Genomic DNA, 17,634 nt, shown 5'->3' on the forward strand with positions numbered 1-17,634 from the left:
TTTTTTTTGTTTTGTGGGCTTTTTTTGTATGTGCCTTTTTTTTACTTGTTATTTAAAGTGATGAAACACACTCAAAACACACTTGGAATTGTGTCCTGATGTTACTGATGTAGCAGTAATGCATCTGGGACATCACAGTTCTTTGTTTTGCACTTGCAGTTATCACAACAATGAAAATATAACCTGCTTGCAAAGAAATGTCCTGTCTCCCTCTCCAATTCACTACTTAATGATTTTCAGTTTAGAATTCACATTTAATATATACAAGACTGAAAATTCAAAGAGATTTCTGCATCAGAAATAAAACTGCTAGGCAGTGTAATAGAAGTGGTTTATGAACCTGATGACTGAAAGCCCTGTTTTGTCCTATGAGTTTGTATCTGCAGTACTGAGATTTTATAGTGGAGGTTATTATTGCTCTGATGTTAACTGTATTCTTATGGGTAAGGAAGTGTAAATAATCATACTGTAGCTATTTCTATCTCCAGTGAGGGTGTATGGAAGAAAATAGCTACCACCTGTCTTATCTAGAGGGATGGGGAAGGAGTTTGGTGGCTGTGTGCTGCCAGTAGAAATGCTGCAAATGACAGGCAAGGCAAAGAGTGAATCAATTGCAACTGACAAAATGGACAGACAGGGTTATCTCCCTTACTGTCCTGGGATAATTGGAAGTCAGTATGTGGTCTATGACTTCTGGTCACTGTTTTGTGCACTGGCTCTGACGAGACTCTCTTCTGCAGCGCTCACAGGATTACAGTCCAATATGACACTACAGGGGGATGATAAGAAGTGCTGCAATCAGTGCTCAGCAGCTTCTGGAGGTGTTTGAAAAATAGAAACACTAATCTGTGTCACTTGATTGCCTGGGCCAATTTGTTTCTCCTGTGATCCCTTGTCTTCTCATACATCCTTTTCTTTGGAGACTATGTAGCACTTCTGCAGGTGAGATGCAGAAAAGTGAAAGGAGTGAGTGTATGCTGGTAAGCTGTAACCCTTATAATAGAAGTATGATGCAGACTGTTATGTATTCATGTGAGCACGTTTGAGCTACACTGGGAAAATGGTTAGACTGAGATGGAATTTTTCCATGGACAGTTTCTATAACAATGAAAGAAACATTATCTGGTAATACTTTTAAACTGACAGGTTTTCACATCAGAACCTTCCAGTGGAGAAAAACAACTGCTTGAAGCAGTGAAACTCTGCTTTCCTCCAAAGTTTTGGATTTCTTTTACTACAATTATTATTTTTCATGTTTGTCCATATTCCTTCTCAAATAGCTTTCTGAAGGTAGTGTATACTTTTCAGAATTTTTAAATTAAATCCATTTCTCCATTTAAAAACAAAGCTGAGATGAACAAATCTTTCTTTACCCAACTGGAAACTGTTGAATAGTTTTATTTAGCTGTACTGACAAAGTACTCACTTGATTTGGTCCAGTCTGTGTGCATTCTGCATTTCTATCACATCCACCGTTGTCCTCCAGACAAGGATTGATTTCTTTGTGAGACAGAAACAGTATAGTAAAAAAGTGTGACTTCTGAAAACCCTAGTAGGGGGAATTTTGAGTAAAGTCTACTAGGAATGCAGATCTAAGATAACTGTGAATCAATGAAACCGATTCCCTAAACTACTTAATAGCTTAGTCTAGGTTTTGTAGTTGTCTTGGTGAAGGCTAAACCCCTGCTATCAGCGTTTCTAAAATCATATCTGGAGAGGCATGGTACAACTGCTAAACGCCTTTAAGTTTGTAATGGTCAGAGGAACTTATATCAAGCTGCTGAAGATGGGCCTATCCTTACTAAGAGGTAGATCTCTTTTAATAAGCTTTGGTGTCACATCGCACTGCTGTAGTTGTGTGGTTTCCCAAGTGGTACCAACCATGTGGCAGGTAGAGATATCTTTGGCATCAAGGTCTATAATATCAGGAAACCTCATTTCTGGGTCATAGTAGAAGAAAGATCTTCAGTCTGCAGGAACACTTGGTGCTGTGATTTTCCTCTGTGTGATATATGAACATTGCAATGCTTACCAAGGCAGACAATTCCATCTCCAGTGTACCCAGCATTGCAGATGCACACTCTCTTGCCAGGTGTTGTCCTTCTGCACTCTGCCTTGGCAGAACAGCCACCGTTGCTGGTCTTGCAAGCATCAATAGCTGAACAGTGACAACAATCCAGATGAAACTCATGTGCTTAAGTGGCCTTTTGCTTTTCAAGTTAAGCTGTCTCTACCTTTTAAATGGACTCACTAACATCCTCTGAAGAAAGACTCTTTCTTATTTAAGTGGCCATAAACTTCATTAGTGCCAGATATTTAATACATCTTACTGATTACAAGAGTGAAAGCTGAGAAGATGCTTCTAGTCTGAAAGAATTCACCCAGGTCTGACTTACAGTAACTTCTCATGTTCAGATTCTACCCATTCCAACCAAGCACAAAAAAGGGGACTTTCACGTTCTTCTCCTGATTAAATTTGAAGCTTTTCCTTAGATTGGCTTTTTTTCCTGCACACAGATCACATTCCTTCTCTTGCAAGAGGTCTGGACTCTAATAACATACAGCCCTCCTTTGACAAAATGCTCTGTTTGTTATGCAGATGGATATTCATGCTTGGATTACACTGAGAGAGCTAGGGTGAATAAAATCAATCCAAATATTATTTTAGTTTTTTTGCCTTAAAAGACCCAACTTGCTGTTTCAGCAGCTGTAATAGCCAGACTGGAGAAATTACTTATCCTGTAAGTGGTTTTGCCCAGGAATCCTGTACAGGCGACTAAGGGTAAGTGCAGAGCCGCTGTGGGTGACCTGTGACACTGAACTCTTCCTGCACGTGGGGAATTTCCCAGCAGTAGATTAAAACGGATTTTGCTGATTCGTGCCAGAAGAGAAAATGAGAGCAGCCCCAGCAAAAATGTTAAAATATTGGGTAAAGACCTTGTCAACTACTGTTAATAGACAAATATTCTTCTGTTCTCAAAAGCATTAGTACTTCAATCAGTTAAGGATTAATTGAAACAACTGTAAAATTAATTACAATCATTGTAGCTGGAAGCAGCCTATTTCGTAAGTCTGGATATCACAAACTCTTGGAGGGACACTTAGGATAAGCTGCTGTTGCCTCTTTTCTAAGGGTCTTGGATATCTCTGATCTAAAGAAGCTGATTTTACCATCTCAGAAATCTGTGCAAGTTCAGAAAGCTGAGGAAACTGTAAGGCTATAGAGCTTCCAATAGATGGAAGTGCTATTGTACCCTGAATTGGCCTCTCTTTGCTGGGCTTTGTTGGGAAAAGGAGTAAAAGTCATAATGCAGGTTTCATTACTCTGCAAACAATTGGATCTGAGTTGTGCACAGCATGTTCCCTTTTCTCTGGTCTCCTTTAGCACAATGCCTCCCAGCTTGGAGAGTGTGAGCCCTTTGTTTGCTGTGAATCCGCACCTGTTGGGCTCTTAGTTATTTTGAGTAAATTGGCAACAATTCCTGTTTTTTAACTGGTGCACAGGGAAGTGGTCATCTCTCACCAGCTCCACAATGACCACAGACTGCTTCAAGCACTTTTTGTCTTTTTATTTTTTAAAAGGGAAGAAACAAAGTCCACTTGCCTGTGCAGAATGTCCCATTCCCTTCAAACCCAGCTGCACACTTGCAATAGGCTGTGCCATTTGACAGGAGAAAGCAGCTCAAGAAGTAAATGGAGACATGGGGAGAAAAAAAGAGTAAGCAGTTCTTCTGTACAGTCCTTGTTTTTGTTCCTCATTCTAAGCCCACATAGAAATAGCAAGGCATTTAACCATACAGTATGATGTGGTTACAAGCATGAAAACGAACCTAGTCTGACCAAGCTTTACAAACCCATTTTGGAGGTACTGTTTCCAGTGCTAAACCCACATACTTTCATTAGCAAGTGTCCTGTTTTCTTATGCAGGACTCTGGAAGCTGCATGCCTGCTTACCTGAAAACTGCACACACTTGTTTAAGGGATGCAGTTGAACGGCCGTGCAGGCATGGGAGACACATCTGAGTTTTCTGGGCTCAGATTTGGTTTTTTGGACAGTATGCCCCTGTGTACACAAGGTGGGGTTTACTGCCAAATGAACTTTGTATAATGTAGGGATCACTTCACGGTGTCATCCAGGGACAATGTCACAACACCATCCTGTCCTTGCTTCCCATTTCTTCGGTGCCTGCATTTATACTCATATCCACAGCAGTGGATGAATAAGGCTCAAGAGAAGAACAGTTTGCTTCTCACCTCGGAAGTATCTTGATGACAACATGTGTGGGATCCCCCTGAGCAAATATGAGAGTGGAGTTTTGCCAAAAAAGCCTGGCAAAATATCATTGCTGTGAACTGCATTTCACAGAGTGGAGTAGAGAATGATCTACATCTGGGAAACATGGGGTTTGCCTCCCTAGTTTCTGTGCTCCTATAGAAGAACCATGGCTGAAAATTGGGACCTTTTCTAGACACCTTTGCTTTTTGATATTTTAAAAACTCTGTAATGTACATTTTGCTCTCTGATCAATAATGGCAGATGGAAGTACTTCAATATATGGATCAATCACTTGCTGCTTTTCAGATATGTGTGGTGATGAATGGGGCAGTTAGGACAAGCAGACAAAGTCCATCTCAGAAAGCCACCTTTTGTGATCAGTCTTGCCCTGGCCTCTCGTTCTGCAGTGCTGTAGGCTCTATTTCTTTGTCTATTGCATGGCATGGTAGGATGTATTATTTCCCACCCACTCAAAAAAAAAAAAAAAAGAAAAAAAAATCATTTGTTTCCCCTCTTAACATGCACCTTCTGAACTTTTGGGCCTCATCACTGAATATATTATTAACGTTGCTCCTTATCTCTGTGGCAGAAAACACAAATGTTGTCTATGCTACTGAGACATCTTCATGAAAAAAGCAAAATGGACTTAGTTTTTGCCTTGCAAGATATTCCCTTTCCCCTCATGTCCTCAAGTAAGTGGACTTAATACATACTTAGCACTGGTATGGCAGGAGGTGTTGCATGCATCATCTTTGATTTCTGCAAGAGGGAAAAGAAAAGAGATGAAGCAGAGATCAAAACCTTTCAGGTCAACCTCTTTCTAGTTTTCCATGCTTCTGCTCCTACTATGCATAGCTGGAGTCTGAGTTCAGCACAGGACAACCATGCTGTCAGTCTGTGTAGAGACCCCATAAATACAAACCAATGGGTACCACTTAAATTAATTTGTGAGGAAGAGGTCGACAATGTATCACCAGGGAAATATTTCTCCTGTTATCAGACTAAATACAGGTAAATGATGAGTTTTGCACATTATCAGTTTAGAAATCACCTAATTAAAATAACTGAAATTTGCTCAGATGTAGTAATTCTAAGGTTCATTTCCAAGTTTTTTTTTTTTCCCTGAGCAAATTTAAAACTGACATTGAATGCTATTATTGACATGCTTATACCAGGTTTTATTTTGTGCTATTACATATAGAGTTCTGAAATTGGTATTTAATACATTTTATTATGTCCCGACTAACATAAAACTTTATGGGATATAGGAGATGTTTTAAGCCAACACCATTACTTGCTAATGAATTTATTGATTAGTAAGAACATAATACCCAATGTTGTGTAGCTGAATTGACTTACTGAAACACTTGAGAGGATTTTTATCTGCAGCCAAAATGAGCTAGGTAACTGCTCTGCAAAATACATAGCCTTAAAAAATGTGCTGCTCTTTTGGGACAGAGACAGATGACACAGGTAGAGAATTAGCTAAGTAAGGCATTTAGGTCTCACGATCTCAGCTGGCTCCCTTTTAGTGCAATAATTAATAGTCATAGCACAGGAATGTCACCTGTATCTCACTGCATGTGAAAAGCTGCTGGCTGTCTGGGATCTGATTACAGCTGTAGTTCTGGCATTTCCTAAAATGCTCATGTCTTGCCCCAGGAAAAGAATAAATAAATGAGGGAACACTTACCAGTCTCACACCTCACTCCTCTCCAGCCAGCATCACATTCACAGGAGCCATCCCCATTGATCCCACTGCTGCATTTCCCGTGGACACAAGCACACACTGTGGAAAGAGATGGGAGGAAAACCCTGCCCAGGAAAGCAGTGCACACAGCAGACACTGAGGGAAAGCGGAGGCAAGGGACTTGGCCCAAATGTCTTCTGCTCTGGGCTATCTAAAGAACTGCTTGTGCCTGTTGACATCTACCTACATAACAAATCTAAATTCAAAATACACTTCTATTCCACCTATCCCCAAATATAGAGACTGAAAATGTATTTTAATGGGAAAGTGTTGTTGAAAAAAGTGTGCTATGGAGGGTTAGTCTTGCTGGATGCATTTCAGAAGCAAACAAAGCAGCCCAGATGAGATGCCATAATGGGGAAAGGAAAGGGTAAATGATCTTCTCTGGACTGGCCTACTGCCCTGAGAGTGATGGACTTTTCCGGGATCTAGGTTAGAAGATCTGAGGGAAACGTTTTGACATCTGATAAGACTGGCAGGAGTGCCTGAGTGATCTGGGGCCGCTCAGTACCTTGGTCGCAGTTGCGGCCGTATTTGCCTTCCGTGCAGCTTTCACAGGCTGTACCCACAAACCCTTCTCCACACTGGCAGGTCCCGGTGCCGTTGATGCCGTCCAGACAGACGCCGTTTCCGAAGCAAGCGTTCCCTGCTTTCCCTGGGCAAGGCTGGCACTGCTGCCCGAAGAAACCTGCGCAGCACTCCCTTTTCTGCAAACCCAGAAACGCTGTGCTGAAGGGCAGGGTAGCAAGCAGGGGGCTGCTGAGTATCGAATCTTGGAACAGCTGCTGCTTGAAGGTGAACTGCAAAACGGAATTTTTAGCACTGTTCCATCTCTGCTGGTCTCTGGCTATGCTTTTTATTGTGCCAGGGCTCTGTTCAGTGCCCCAGGTGTCTGGTGTGACCCAGCTGCCCTCCACCACCCTGGGGAGATGTGGATAGAATTGCTCGGGTCAAGCATGAGGTTATCCTTTCTAAACCTGTGCTCCCTCTGCACCATGCTGGCTCCCAGCTCTTCCTGTGTTGCAGCTACCATCAGCCTTTAACATTCTAGTCTCTGCTGCATCCAGAACAAAGACCAATAGATATATTGTCAGGGACTGCCTTGACATGCTCTGTGTCTTTGGTGGGGATTATGAGGATGGTGAAGTTCAGGAGTGCAGGTTCCTGGCTTTCACCATAACAGAAATGGTATACTCACAACGGTGGTTTTAGCACACTTTGACCAGCACATGAGCTGGATGGTGTATATCCTCATGTTGTTCTCTGACAGAACACAGTATTTCTTCTTCCCTGTCTAAACAAAAATTGGAGAAAGAGTTGCACTTCTGAGTAATATTGCTCAAGTGCTTTGAAAAATGGGTCATTAACTTCATGCATGCTGTGCACTGACTCACAGTCACAATTAAAACAAAGGAAATACTTTTCAAAATAAAAATATCTTAGCTGACTGATTTTTTTTTTTTTTCTGGTGGTGATGTGATCAATTTAGCTTGGTGCCAGTGGCATTTTAAAGATGTGTCTAATGCTGCCTTTGCTCAGGACCAAATGGATTATTTTTCTGAAGTCTGACAAATGTTCTTTGTCTGGCACATTTCTTGTTTCTACTTTTTCTTTGAAAACTGACTGCAAAAACAGCTGCTGGAACATCTAGGTCTGGACACCGCTGGGAAAGATTGCTTGCTGAAGAAGCCTCACTGATCACATTGTACACTTGCTGTTCATAGTAAAGGAAACGTTAATGTTTTTGAGCTTTACCCAGGAGCCTTTCAGTTTGGCTTTGTCAGCCAATTACACTAATGGAGTGGATGAGACTTGCTCTGCTTTGTAATCCTACTGCCATAACTGAAAAAAAAAAAAAGAATTAAAGGAAAATATGGTTATATAACTCCAACAGAGAGACTTTCCCAGAGAAATCTCAGTGTCAAGGAACTCTAGGTCATATGATGGTTGAGAGAGACCTTTAAATATCTGCACTTCCCACGTGCTGGATCTGGGCATTCAAAGTCTGTATCGTCTCACACTCTCTCTGTGACCATGACTCTCATCATATTGCTGGGGACAGTTTGAGTTTGCTCTTCTGTCCATCTTTGATTTTAAGGGCTCAGAGCAGCTTCTGTAATTCTTCCTGCAGCAAGCACACCATATTCAGGTCCCTTAGTTTTGCATGGTAGAGGCAACCTTTGCAGTCTGAGTTGTCTTCAGTTGTTCCAGTGCATCATTAAAAACTGGGCTTTCGAGATAAACCTATCTCTACACTGAATTCTGCTGTCTTCCTTTCAGGGTGAATTGAGTCTGTTGACTCTAAGCAATGTATGTAGCAGGGTGAAATACCCTCTGAAACTGAAGCAAGGATATTAACACCAGGGTTAAATGCATCTATGCTCATTTTTAATTAAAAAATAGAAATTAGTAATAATGATAAAATACTTACTATTTCTTTTGTTCCTGGGGGACAACTGGATGGGTTTGAACAAGCACTGCATTTTTCCTTAAGCAACACAAATGGGAGATAATTAGTAGAATTTATAGAGCTGCAGACAGGTTGTTTAGCAGAAAATGAATAACTTCTAGCTGTGTTTTAAATATATGCACCTCAGCATGCATAGTCAGGGTAATCCCTTTGGTAAAGGTGGTGAGAGTAGCTGCACTGCTTGGCAAGAGAGAACATCCCTACCAGCTGGTCTGCAGAGACACCTTCTTCCAAGGGGAAGAAGGAGAGTTTGTTTGGCTATTTCTTTTTGCTTTCCTAAAGCAATGCTTCCCAAAGGCTTCCTCATTTAAAGCACAATAAAAAGCAAGTCCTGAGCTTGGATACAGTTTGCCTGTGATGCAAGTGCAGATGTAAATGGAGAACTCATCCCACATGTATGTCCCATGCTATGTGTGCATGTGAATCGTTCGCTTGCGTAAGGTTAGTTTCTACAAAATGCTTAGACATACATTGTATCTTGTGCACGAGGCTTAGTGTTATTTCTGTCCAGCTAACTATGCCCTTGCTTCTAGCAAGGCTTAAAAGAATGTGTAAGTAAGCAGGGAAAACAAATTTTGATGGGGAAACAAAGGAGAGTAAAATCGTTTATACTCCATGTATAAAAGGAACAAAACAAGGACAACGTGCTTCTACTCAGAGGGTACAAGGACTTGATGTGTATGTGCAGTGGTGAACTGCACTTGGAATGCAAAGACAGTTTTTTTTCCCTGCTAAAAGTATTTTGCTTTCTTTCCCCTCCTCCCTTCTCCCTTCTTTTTTTTTTTTTAACTATATGAACAAGTGGCCTGGCTAAAATACATATATATATTAGAATGGTGCATTACTATTGTTTTCTGAAAATGGAAATTCAGGATTTGCTTATTCCTGTGCTATTTGGGTTATATTTTATCCAAGCTATCAGTACACCAATTGCAAGATAAAAGCTATCTTAATAGATACTAAAAATCTAGTAGGAATATCCTCTGTGGAAAATGTGTGCATTCCATTCCTTACTGGGAAACAGTGCCAGGTATCCTGCACATTTGAGCCATGTCTGGCTACAGATTTCTCTGATGGCCTTGAAGCACTTAGAAACAGAACCACTTACAATGATCACAGTATTATTGATGTCACATCTGTTCTTCTGTATTTCCAGGACTTTTCCCAACCCATGAATAATTCCTTTGTCTGTTGCAACATTTGTATAGCTTATAGGAGCATCATTTATGAATAGCTACAAAGGAAATGCAACCTGTTAACAAGCACCAGAGCTGTTTGGTAGCTATGTGGTAACTAGAATATTAGCAGAACAAAGAAGGAGCAAAGTGCAAGTCTCACTTTGGGAAAACTGCTGAATGTAGTCAAATTCAAGCACTTGCTCACATTTCAATTACTGCATTTAAGAGCTCGACTGGACTGAATAGCATAAGATGATTCACAGCCTGCTGAAGTTCCTTAGTAATAGGATTTGGCAGGGCATCTTTTTCCACTATGGCATGTAAAGATAAAAGGTTTGAAGGAAAAGTCCAAAGCAAGCTAAGAGCTGAGACTGCTGGTGGAGGGGAATGAGAGGCCTGGAAGCTCTCCCAGAAGCTACTTTTCCAAGGAGGACTTTTATCATCTCACTGTTAGCGTGCACTCCTGTGATATCCTCACCAGCCACATCCCCAGGGGTAGATGCTTTCCCAAGGCTCTGCCATAGGCAGAGCAAATAGCACAGCTGGCGCTTTGGTGAGAAGCTTTCTGTCCTATGTCTGTGCCCAGAGTGAGCTCTAAAGCAGAGAAGGAGCACCAAGTTCCCTTCCCTGTGCCACAGAATTGGGTGTGTTGCTTAATCTTGCTGCGCCTGATATTCCCAGGAGTGATCTTGAAAGACAATTCATATTTGTTGGCGAGTGCTTTGAGCTCTTAGGATGGAAAATAGAATTAATGTTTTATAATTGGAGGCAAGTTTCTAATGGCTCTTGGAAGTCAGATTAATGTCTGCTTTGTGATGCAGACTTGTAGCTGCTAGAGACAGAGGTCTACCATAGCAGCTTCTAAATTGCTATTTGAAATCAAATTCAAAGATCCCTTCAAGAGTGACTTTGGATTAATCAGGCTATTAAATCTCATTAGCAAACGGGGGGTGCACAACTCCTGTGGACTGCATGATAGTTTACATTCAAGCTGGATTCATAAATAGCAGAAACCTGTTTCTTCAAACAAGTGCAGACAGTAGTACCTGACCATCGTGGAGGAAGAACCCAACCTGGTAGGAGAACCCTAACATGGTCTCCCTGTGCATGCCATTGTGCAGATCATTCTTCAGGAGCTTCTCATCCAGCAAAATGTGATAGCGGATTTGCCCTTCATCCTGCAAACACAGTTACATTCAGAGATGTGTAACAAAGCATGAAAAGTTATTAGGGATAGATTTTCTCAAAGGGTGCAAGCCAAACAGAGATTGCCTGAATTTAAGAAGGAGCTTTTCCAACTCACAGGTTACTTCATATTTCCAACCGTGGAGTGCCTGAGTTTCTGACATAACTTCTATTGACCATGGGGGATAAAAGACTACTGAACTTGTGGGACCAACATTTGCTTGAGTCTAGTACTGTCTTTCTGTGCTTACAATTTGCTGGCAGATGCTGGGAAAAGTTAGATCATTTTTTTGGACTCTGATCTTTATGAGTTCTGCCACCAAAAGTGAGATTTTTGAGTGCTTTTATAATCTTCCCCATACCCATTCCTTTTTCCTTTGGGAATCCCTTAATCGTCTATAGATGTTTACAGAAATATATAATGTTCTTTTTTCCCCCCCAGTCCTTTAAGTCTTCTTCAGTCAATAAAGTATTAAAGCCACACCTGTTAACTGAAATGTTTTCTATGCCTTATTGTTAGTGTATTCACTTTTCATCAATGTAGTGAAATTATTCTTTGTACATAAGAATTTCGTGAAGGCTTCCCAAGGCTTATTCTGAAACAAGAAACTTCCATAGCTCTGCATAACTTGGAAAAAGAAGCAGAAGTCTGATGTATTTGTCAGAGATTTGTAGATGTAAGAGAAGCTGGGGCATTTGAAGGGGCTGCCTAGCCAGCAGATACAGTGCTGCAACATCTCTGTGTCTTTGCAAGGAAAAGTGATGTGGGAAATCTGTTGCCTGCTGTCCACTTGTTCTAAATGTTCATACTGCTTCTTGCTCTGTCACTCCTTCAAAAGTGTCCAAAAGCATGAAGAAAACTGAAAGGTCTGTGCTCTTGCCTGACTTTGTCACTGGGGTGAAGTGGTGGTCTTTATCTGTCTCAGGGTGGAACACACTGTATTTTGATTTCCACAGATTAGACCAAAGTATTTGCCAGCAAGAAAATGAGAATTAAGATAGAGCTAATCTCCACCTATGTCCAACCTTCTTTTAATCCTTCTGACTTGGATGCTTTAGAGGAAAAGCTAGCTCTCATCCATCTCTATTTCTGTCTTTAATCACCACTGGAGTGAGAGAAAAGGTTTGCTTCATCAAGGCCAAGAAATGGGGTGTTTTCCCTGTGCAGAGCTCTTCCCTCTGTGGCAGACTCCTCCCAAGGTGGTTTATGAAGAGGAGAAGGCTTAGGCAGACTCAACCTTACAGTTTTCTGATTTCCTTCATCAGATTGCCACAGTAGGCAAGGTTGGGAGGATGGAAGAAAGGCAGGGGAAACATTGGTTAAGTAGTGGAAATGAAAATACTGTCTCACTGTGTGTAACTTGAATCCAATGGGACTGATGTCTTATGAATCTCTTGGTTTGTTATAAATGCTGCTTACAAGTGATGTGGATATTATCACATCATGTTACAAGTCAACTAAAAGAGCATTCAAATGTCATTTGAGCACACATAGCTTGATGATGCACAAATTCTTCTGGTGAGGCATTAGGAGGAACTTTTGCTGTAGGTCTGCCAGTTGGTGGTAAATGTTTTGGGATGAGTAATTTGAACCCTGCGCTCCTTAACTTCCTGGCAAGTAGGGACAGAGTGTGACAGGGTAAATATTTATTGAAAAGGCAGAGAAGTATTAATGTCATTGAACAGTTATGGGTGAAGCTTCCTCTGGGAGGTGTGGCTCTCAATACATGCATTTGATAAAGCTGTTTTGAACTGGATCAAATATGAAGAAAAGCACTGTGGTGGTGCAAGAAACAGCTTATCATGAGTAGAGAATGACTTCAGAAGGCTACTTGGCCTTGTAAATATGTCAGGGTGCAAGTGCCAGAGAAAGTTGTTTCAGCTAAAACACATTCCTGGCATAAGAATAAAGAGATATAAACTGGCCAGAGGTATGCAGTCAAAATAATATAAACTAGCTCTGGGCACGAGGACTTGGGTCAGCAGGAGAGATGGGATGGACAAGCCCGTGCTGGCTGGGGGAGCTGATGGCCAGGTCAGACATGAGCGTGATGTGGGCCACCTGGGATTGGGCAGCAGCAACAAGGCTTGCCTAAGGAAATATTTCAAGCCAGGAAAATTTTGGAAACTGTTCCAAGCCCTGTGACTGGTCAATGGCAAACTGGGAAAGTGGATGTGTGATAACATTCCTGCAGGAGTGATGGAGCAAGCATCTGGAGAGTTTTCAGAAAGAGTCAGAATATTCTGTGGGTACTATTAATGATGGGGTTGCCAGTGATGACAAAGGACTGGATTTGTTCACCTAGGAAACTCATTTCAGTGTTATTCCTGATCCTTCCTGTTCTGATCTTTCAAAATGCTAGGACATCAGGAACATTTTTTCACAGAAAGAGTGGTCAGGCATTGGAGTGGTTTTTACCACCACCCAGGGAGGGGCTTTTTATCTGCAACCCTGGGTATGTTTAAAAGTCATTCAGATGTGGTGCTTGAGGATATAGTTTAAGGGTGAGCTTTGTAGAGTAGGGATAACAGCTGGACTTGATGATCCTGAGGGTCTTTTCCAACAAGAATGTTTTTGTGATTTTGTGAAAAAAAACCAAACCAAGTAACCAATCAAAAAACCCATCCAGAAAAAAAAAAAAAAGCCTCCAAAACAACCAAACACCAAGGCAAACCCAAACAAAACCCCAAATATAAACAAACAAGATAAGTCTACTGACAGTCTTGGATAGCATCAGTACAGTTCTGATCTAGAGAAGGATGAAACCCGGAACATACAGCTAGGCAATTCCAGCAAGATGGGAGAATGTGGGTGGATCCACCCCTCCTCACCTCCTTTGGTGTTAAATACAAAACAAAACTTACTGGATTTATGGAAAACAAATCCCTCTTCTTAATTTTGTATCTTCTCAATCCTTCCATTTGAAATTGAGATAAGATACTGAGTGGTTAAGTTTTGTGAGCAATACATACCAAAGTAGCAGCCTTTTTATCCCTTAGGTAATTTTCTATGGCATCATTATTTGGGGCAAAGGCTGTATATGTGTTTGCAGCTTCTATTTGACTTGCCAAGTTGTATTGCTGTTGTGAAACACATAAAAGCAGATCAGAATGGCCACTGATAGTCTGATACCAGACCAAATGCAAACAAGCAGAGAATCTCTTCTGTTCCTAAAATGATGTGCACTCTTACAATGATGTAGCCCCTGAAAAGGGAGTAGTCAGGCATTTGTTCCAGGCGGGCCAGCAGCCTGGGCATGACAGTGCTGCGGAGTGGTGTCAAAACCTGAAAAGGGAGAGACAACCCCTGTCAGTGCATGTGGGCATGCTGTGTTTGCACCTGTGAGAATCAGGTGCCAGACAAAGTGGTGTTCTGTGCAAATGCTTTTTTTCCCAAGAGCTGTTAACCATTTTCCACTGCTCATAGTGCAGAGGACCAAATCCTCCCTGTGTGACCATATACCTTATCAATAACGTGTATGATCCCATTTGTGGATGCGATGTCACCAGCCACGATGTGAGCGCCCTCAAGGGTGAGGTTCTGAAAGAGTGAGAGAAGAGAGGGCTTATTTTTATATCACACTGGTAATGTTGTCCCAGCAGTTCATATTGTGGATTTCCACACTTCCCAAATGCTTTTCTGGGGTTCTATCCTGGCTTTGCTTGTGCCTGTTGGAACTGGAGGGCATGTTATTCTCAGGGAACCATGTGCAGGAGAGTTGGCAGTGGGAGTCTGTGCTGTTCCCTGTGCACAGACTGACAAAGCCATGGTTGCTTGTATCAGGGTGGCTACTTGAAGTAGATGTGTTCATCCATTCTGTGGTGGGATGAGCTCCTGTGCTGATTCATGCACTTCATTTTTGTGCACCTTTCCTTCAAGGTATGGAGGTGAGAACTTTTTCCACCTTTAGTGTGGGTGAAATGCTGAAATGCACCATATATATTTCCAGAAAATACTCCTGAGAATATGGAGTACTAAATAAAGAGGCTGAGGGGGAAGAACTGCCAGTTGGTAGTTTGGGACTATCAGGTTGTGTGTGTGGACATATGCATGACGAGTTACGTTCCCTAAAATAAGTTAGATGTTTCCAAGTTCAATGTTTCCTTGATGTTCCTTGTCTTAAGTCAGATCACAGAGGCTCCTTCAGGGGGAGACTATGCTTCTGCTTGGCTATGAGGCTGTCCAGTGTTTGCAGAGGCTACTAAGACATTAGGAATTAGTTATATTGTGGATAAATTCCAGGTAGGTGGAGTGGAGGAGAAAATCTAGTTAATGTATCCCCCAGAGCATCCAGTATAATTGATCTATTACTGTAAGTTTATGACATGGTATTTTAAAAAATACAAGTCTGCAATGTCTTGGTGGATTTTTGACACAAGAAAGGTCATCTCACCCCATTTTCTTTAGACAAGTGTAGAAAGTTACTCTCTAGAGATGTCGACAGCATGTCAGAAGATGACAAATTCTGAAAATCAGCAAAGCTGTAAGCTCCTGTCAGCACATGATACCTAAAGGTAAAGGAAATGAACTGGATTTAAAGAGAATGTCTTTTCTGCTCCCCCCTCCACCCTCTTCTTTCATTTTTCTCTTCTTTTGGAGTTTGTTTTATTTCCCAGATAAATATGCTTAGTGCATCTAAAACTGTAGTTTAAAGCAGTAATTATTTGTACAACTATGTTCCAATCTTAGTTTGGCCTGTAAACATTTCCAACATAATGTGAATAATGCCTTTGTTTACAGAAGTTTGAACTACTGTAACTGAAAGGGGAATCTTACATCCCTCCTTTAAAATGGTAATAACTGTCTTGCTCTTATGCCTTCAAACTAAGGGCCTTTTTGGCATAGAGTGCAGTTCACCAAAAAAACCCTCTAAGCCCCAAACCATTAACATACTTCAGTAGAGTTGGGATATTGCTCTTTGACATCCAAAAGGCTTTCTCATCTTCATCCATGTTTTCAATTGCTTGGAGAGAAGGCACGAGGACAGTTAGGTTTGAGGTAGTGGACAACACTGAGTTTATCTTGGCCTCCTGCATGAAAGTAAAGAGGCTAAAATAATTCATCCTAAGGACAATCTATAAATAGCAGCTGGTGACATCTTAGCAAGGTAGAGTATGTGACATCTTTTGTGACCAGCCTGGAGAGGAAAATCTATCATACTGAGCAATGACTAGAAGAAAAGTACAAAAATGATACAGAAATGGTAAATGAATGTCTATTATTTACAAAATAAATCACCAGCATTTAAGGGGCAGAAACAATGTTAAGGTCAGGATTGATTTTTGTTATGATATGCATAAGTTGCCTCCCATAAAAGTTAGTCTACCTTATGGATTCTTTAATGCACTTAAATGTTTTTAAAAGCCTCAAACCCACGGTGGTAGACACTAGTGGTTAGTAACTTCAAGTAACCTGCACTTAAGAGAGCACTCCACACTATGTAACAGAAGGATTATGAAGCATGAAATAAGAAACCCACAGGACACAGTGTTCCCATGTGGAATAAGAGTACCATGGTTGGTATCTGTGCTCACTAGCACTGCAGTGGAGCTTGCTACTCACAGCTCTAATTTTAGATGGGGGGCGCAGTGTTCATTGACTGATTGACCCATTCACCTTCCATGTGTTTGTGTCTGCCTTGGAGATGGACAGAACCTCCACTGGAGAGGATTTTCACAGTTTAGGGGTTTTTTTTGGGTGTTGGGTTTTTGTGTTTGTTTTGGTTTGGGTTTTTGTTTGTTTGTTTGGTTGTTTTGTGTGGGGTTTTTTTGTGAGATAGGAAAAGGAGAGATAAAGATTTGAATGCAATCTTCCCAAGGATGTGGTTCTCCAAACTTTTCACAGGCTCCATAACTTGCCATTCTTGATAATACAAAACTTGAGAGAGAAATATGAGCTTAGGTTCTACATTTTTGTTACTGTTATGCTGCCTGGAGGCTGGCTTATTTGGAATAGTCCTTCGATACGCACACTGCATTTTAAGTCAGGGAGAGGAATCTGTTCCCTTAAATAGCTGGGAATTTTGTCTCTGTAAAGATCATCCTTCTTTCTATCTGTCATCACTGTCACCTTCCAAATATTTAAATATAGAAATAGCAACAGACTTCCCTTTCTCATCCTTTCTGACCAGCAAGAAAAATATTTTGTTATGAAAAGCGATAAACATCACATTCCTGCTCAAGTATGAAGTTAAAAACCTCACTGATGGATATACCTCCCTATTTTGCCCGTGTTTGTGGCTATTGTTATTTAAGGGATAACATTTCTCTGAAGTGTGGCAGAAATTTCCACATCCCTATTTCAACAGATTAAACAATATTCACTCCCCAGTTTCCACCTGGCACCTCTAGACTCTCCACTGCCCTCCTCCTACCCCACTTCATCTTCTAAAAGGCACATTAGCAGGTGAAGAACCTCTCCTATTGTGTTCATTTCACAGTACCTTTAATGTTACTGCTGCCCAATAACAGATGATAGCATGTGAAAATAAAAAGTAGGTGATAATGATCAATCTATCTCATAATCTTATTCTAATTCAAATTGGTGCTTCATGTTTCTTCGTGCCCTATGCTTCAGTCAAGATTAAGCAGACTTGTCTTTTTTGGGGGAAATGTAAAGTGTTGCCTTTCCTTTCCACTTGCTTGTAATTTTACTGAATGAGGGAAGCTGGAAGGAGTAAGTTTGGTGTATTCAGGCATTCTTGCACTGCACAGCTTGTTGGCTGGGCTGAAGAGTAGTCATATATAGAGCTTGTCACCCTCTGTGGTGAGATGG

General features: G+C 41.2%; 1 protein-coding gene across 1 annotated transcript in view; it reads right to left on the reverse strand.

Moving 5' to 3' along the window:
* STAB2 (stabilin 2) overlaps positions 1-17,634 on the reverse strand; it is an 85,977-nt gene that overhangs the window by 24,353 nt on the left and 43,990 nt on the right. The window contains exons 27-40 of the mRNA XM_064154853.1: positions 15,754-15,890; positions 15,254-15,368; positions 14,323-14,400; positions 14,053-14,145; positions 13,833-13,940; positions 10,721-10,852; positions 9,605-9,730; positions 7,651-7,740; positions 6,538-6,826; positions 5,970-6,065; positions 4,990-5,035; positions 3,605-3,681; positions 2,033-2,158; positions 1,427-1,500 (exon numbers count right to left, since the gene is read on the reverse strand). Coding sequence (XP_064010923.1) covers positions 1,427-1,500; positions 2,033-2,158; positions 3,605-3,681; positions 4,990-5,035; positions 5,970-6,065; positions 6,538-6,826; positions 7,651-7,740; positions 9,605-9,730; positions 10,721-10,852; positions 13,833-13,940; positions 14,053-14,145; positions 14,323-14,400; positions 15,254-15,368; positions 15,754-15,890 — 1,587 coding nt within the window. The remainder of the gene's footprint in view (positions 1-1,426; positions 1,501-2,032; positions 2,159-3,604; positions 3,682-4,989; positions 5,036-5,969; positions 6,066-6,537; positions 6,827-7,650; positions 7,741-9,604; positions 9,731-10,720; positions 10,853-13,832; positions 13,941-14,052; positions 14,146-14,322; positions 14,401-15,253; positions 15,369-15,753; positions 15,891-17,634) is intronic.

This window comes from Pogoniulus pusillus, chromosome 15 (genome assembly GCF_015220805.1).
Source record: "Pogoniulus pusillus isolate bPogPus1 chromosome 15, bPogPus1.pri, whole genome shotgun sequence".
NCBI classification, from domain to species: Eukaryota; Metazoa; Chordata; class Aves; order Piciformes; family Lybiidae; genus Pogoniulus; species Pogoniulus pusillus.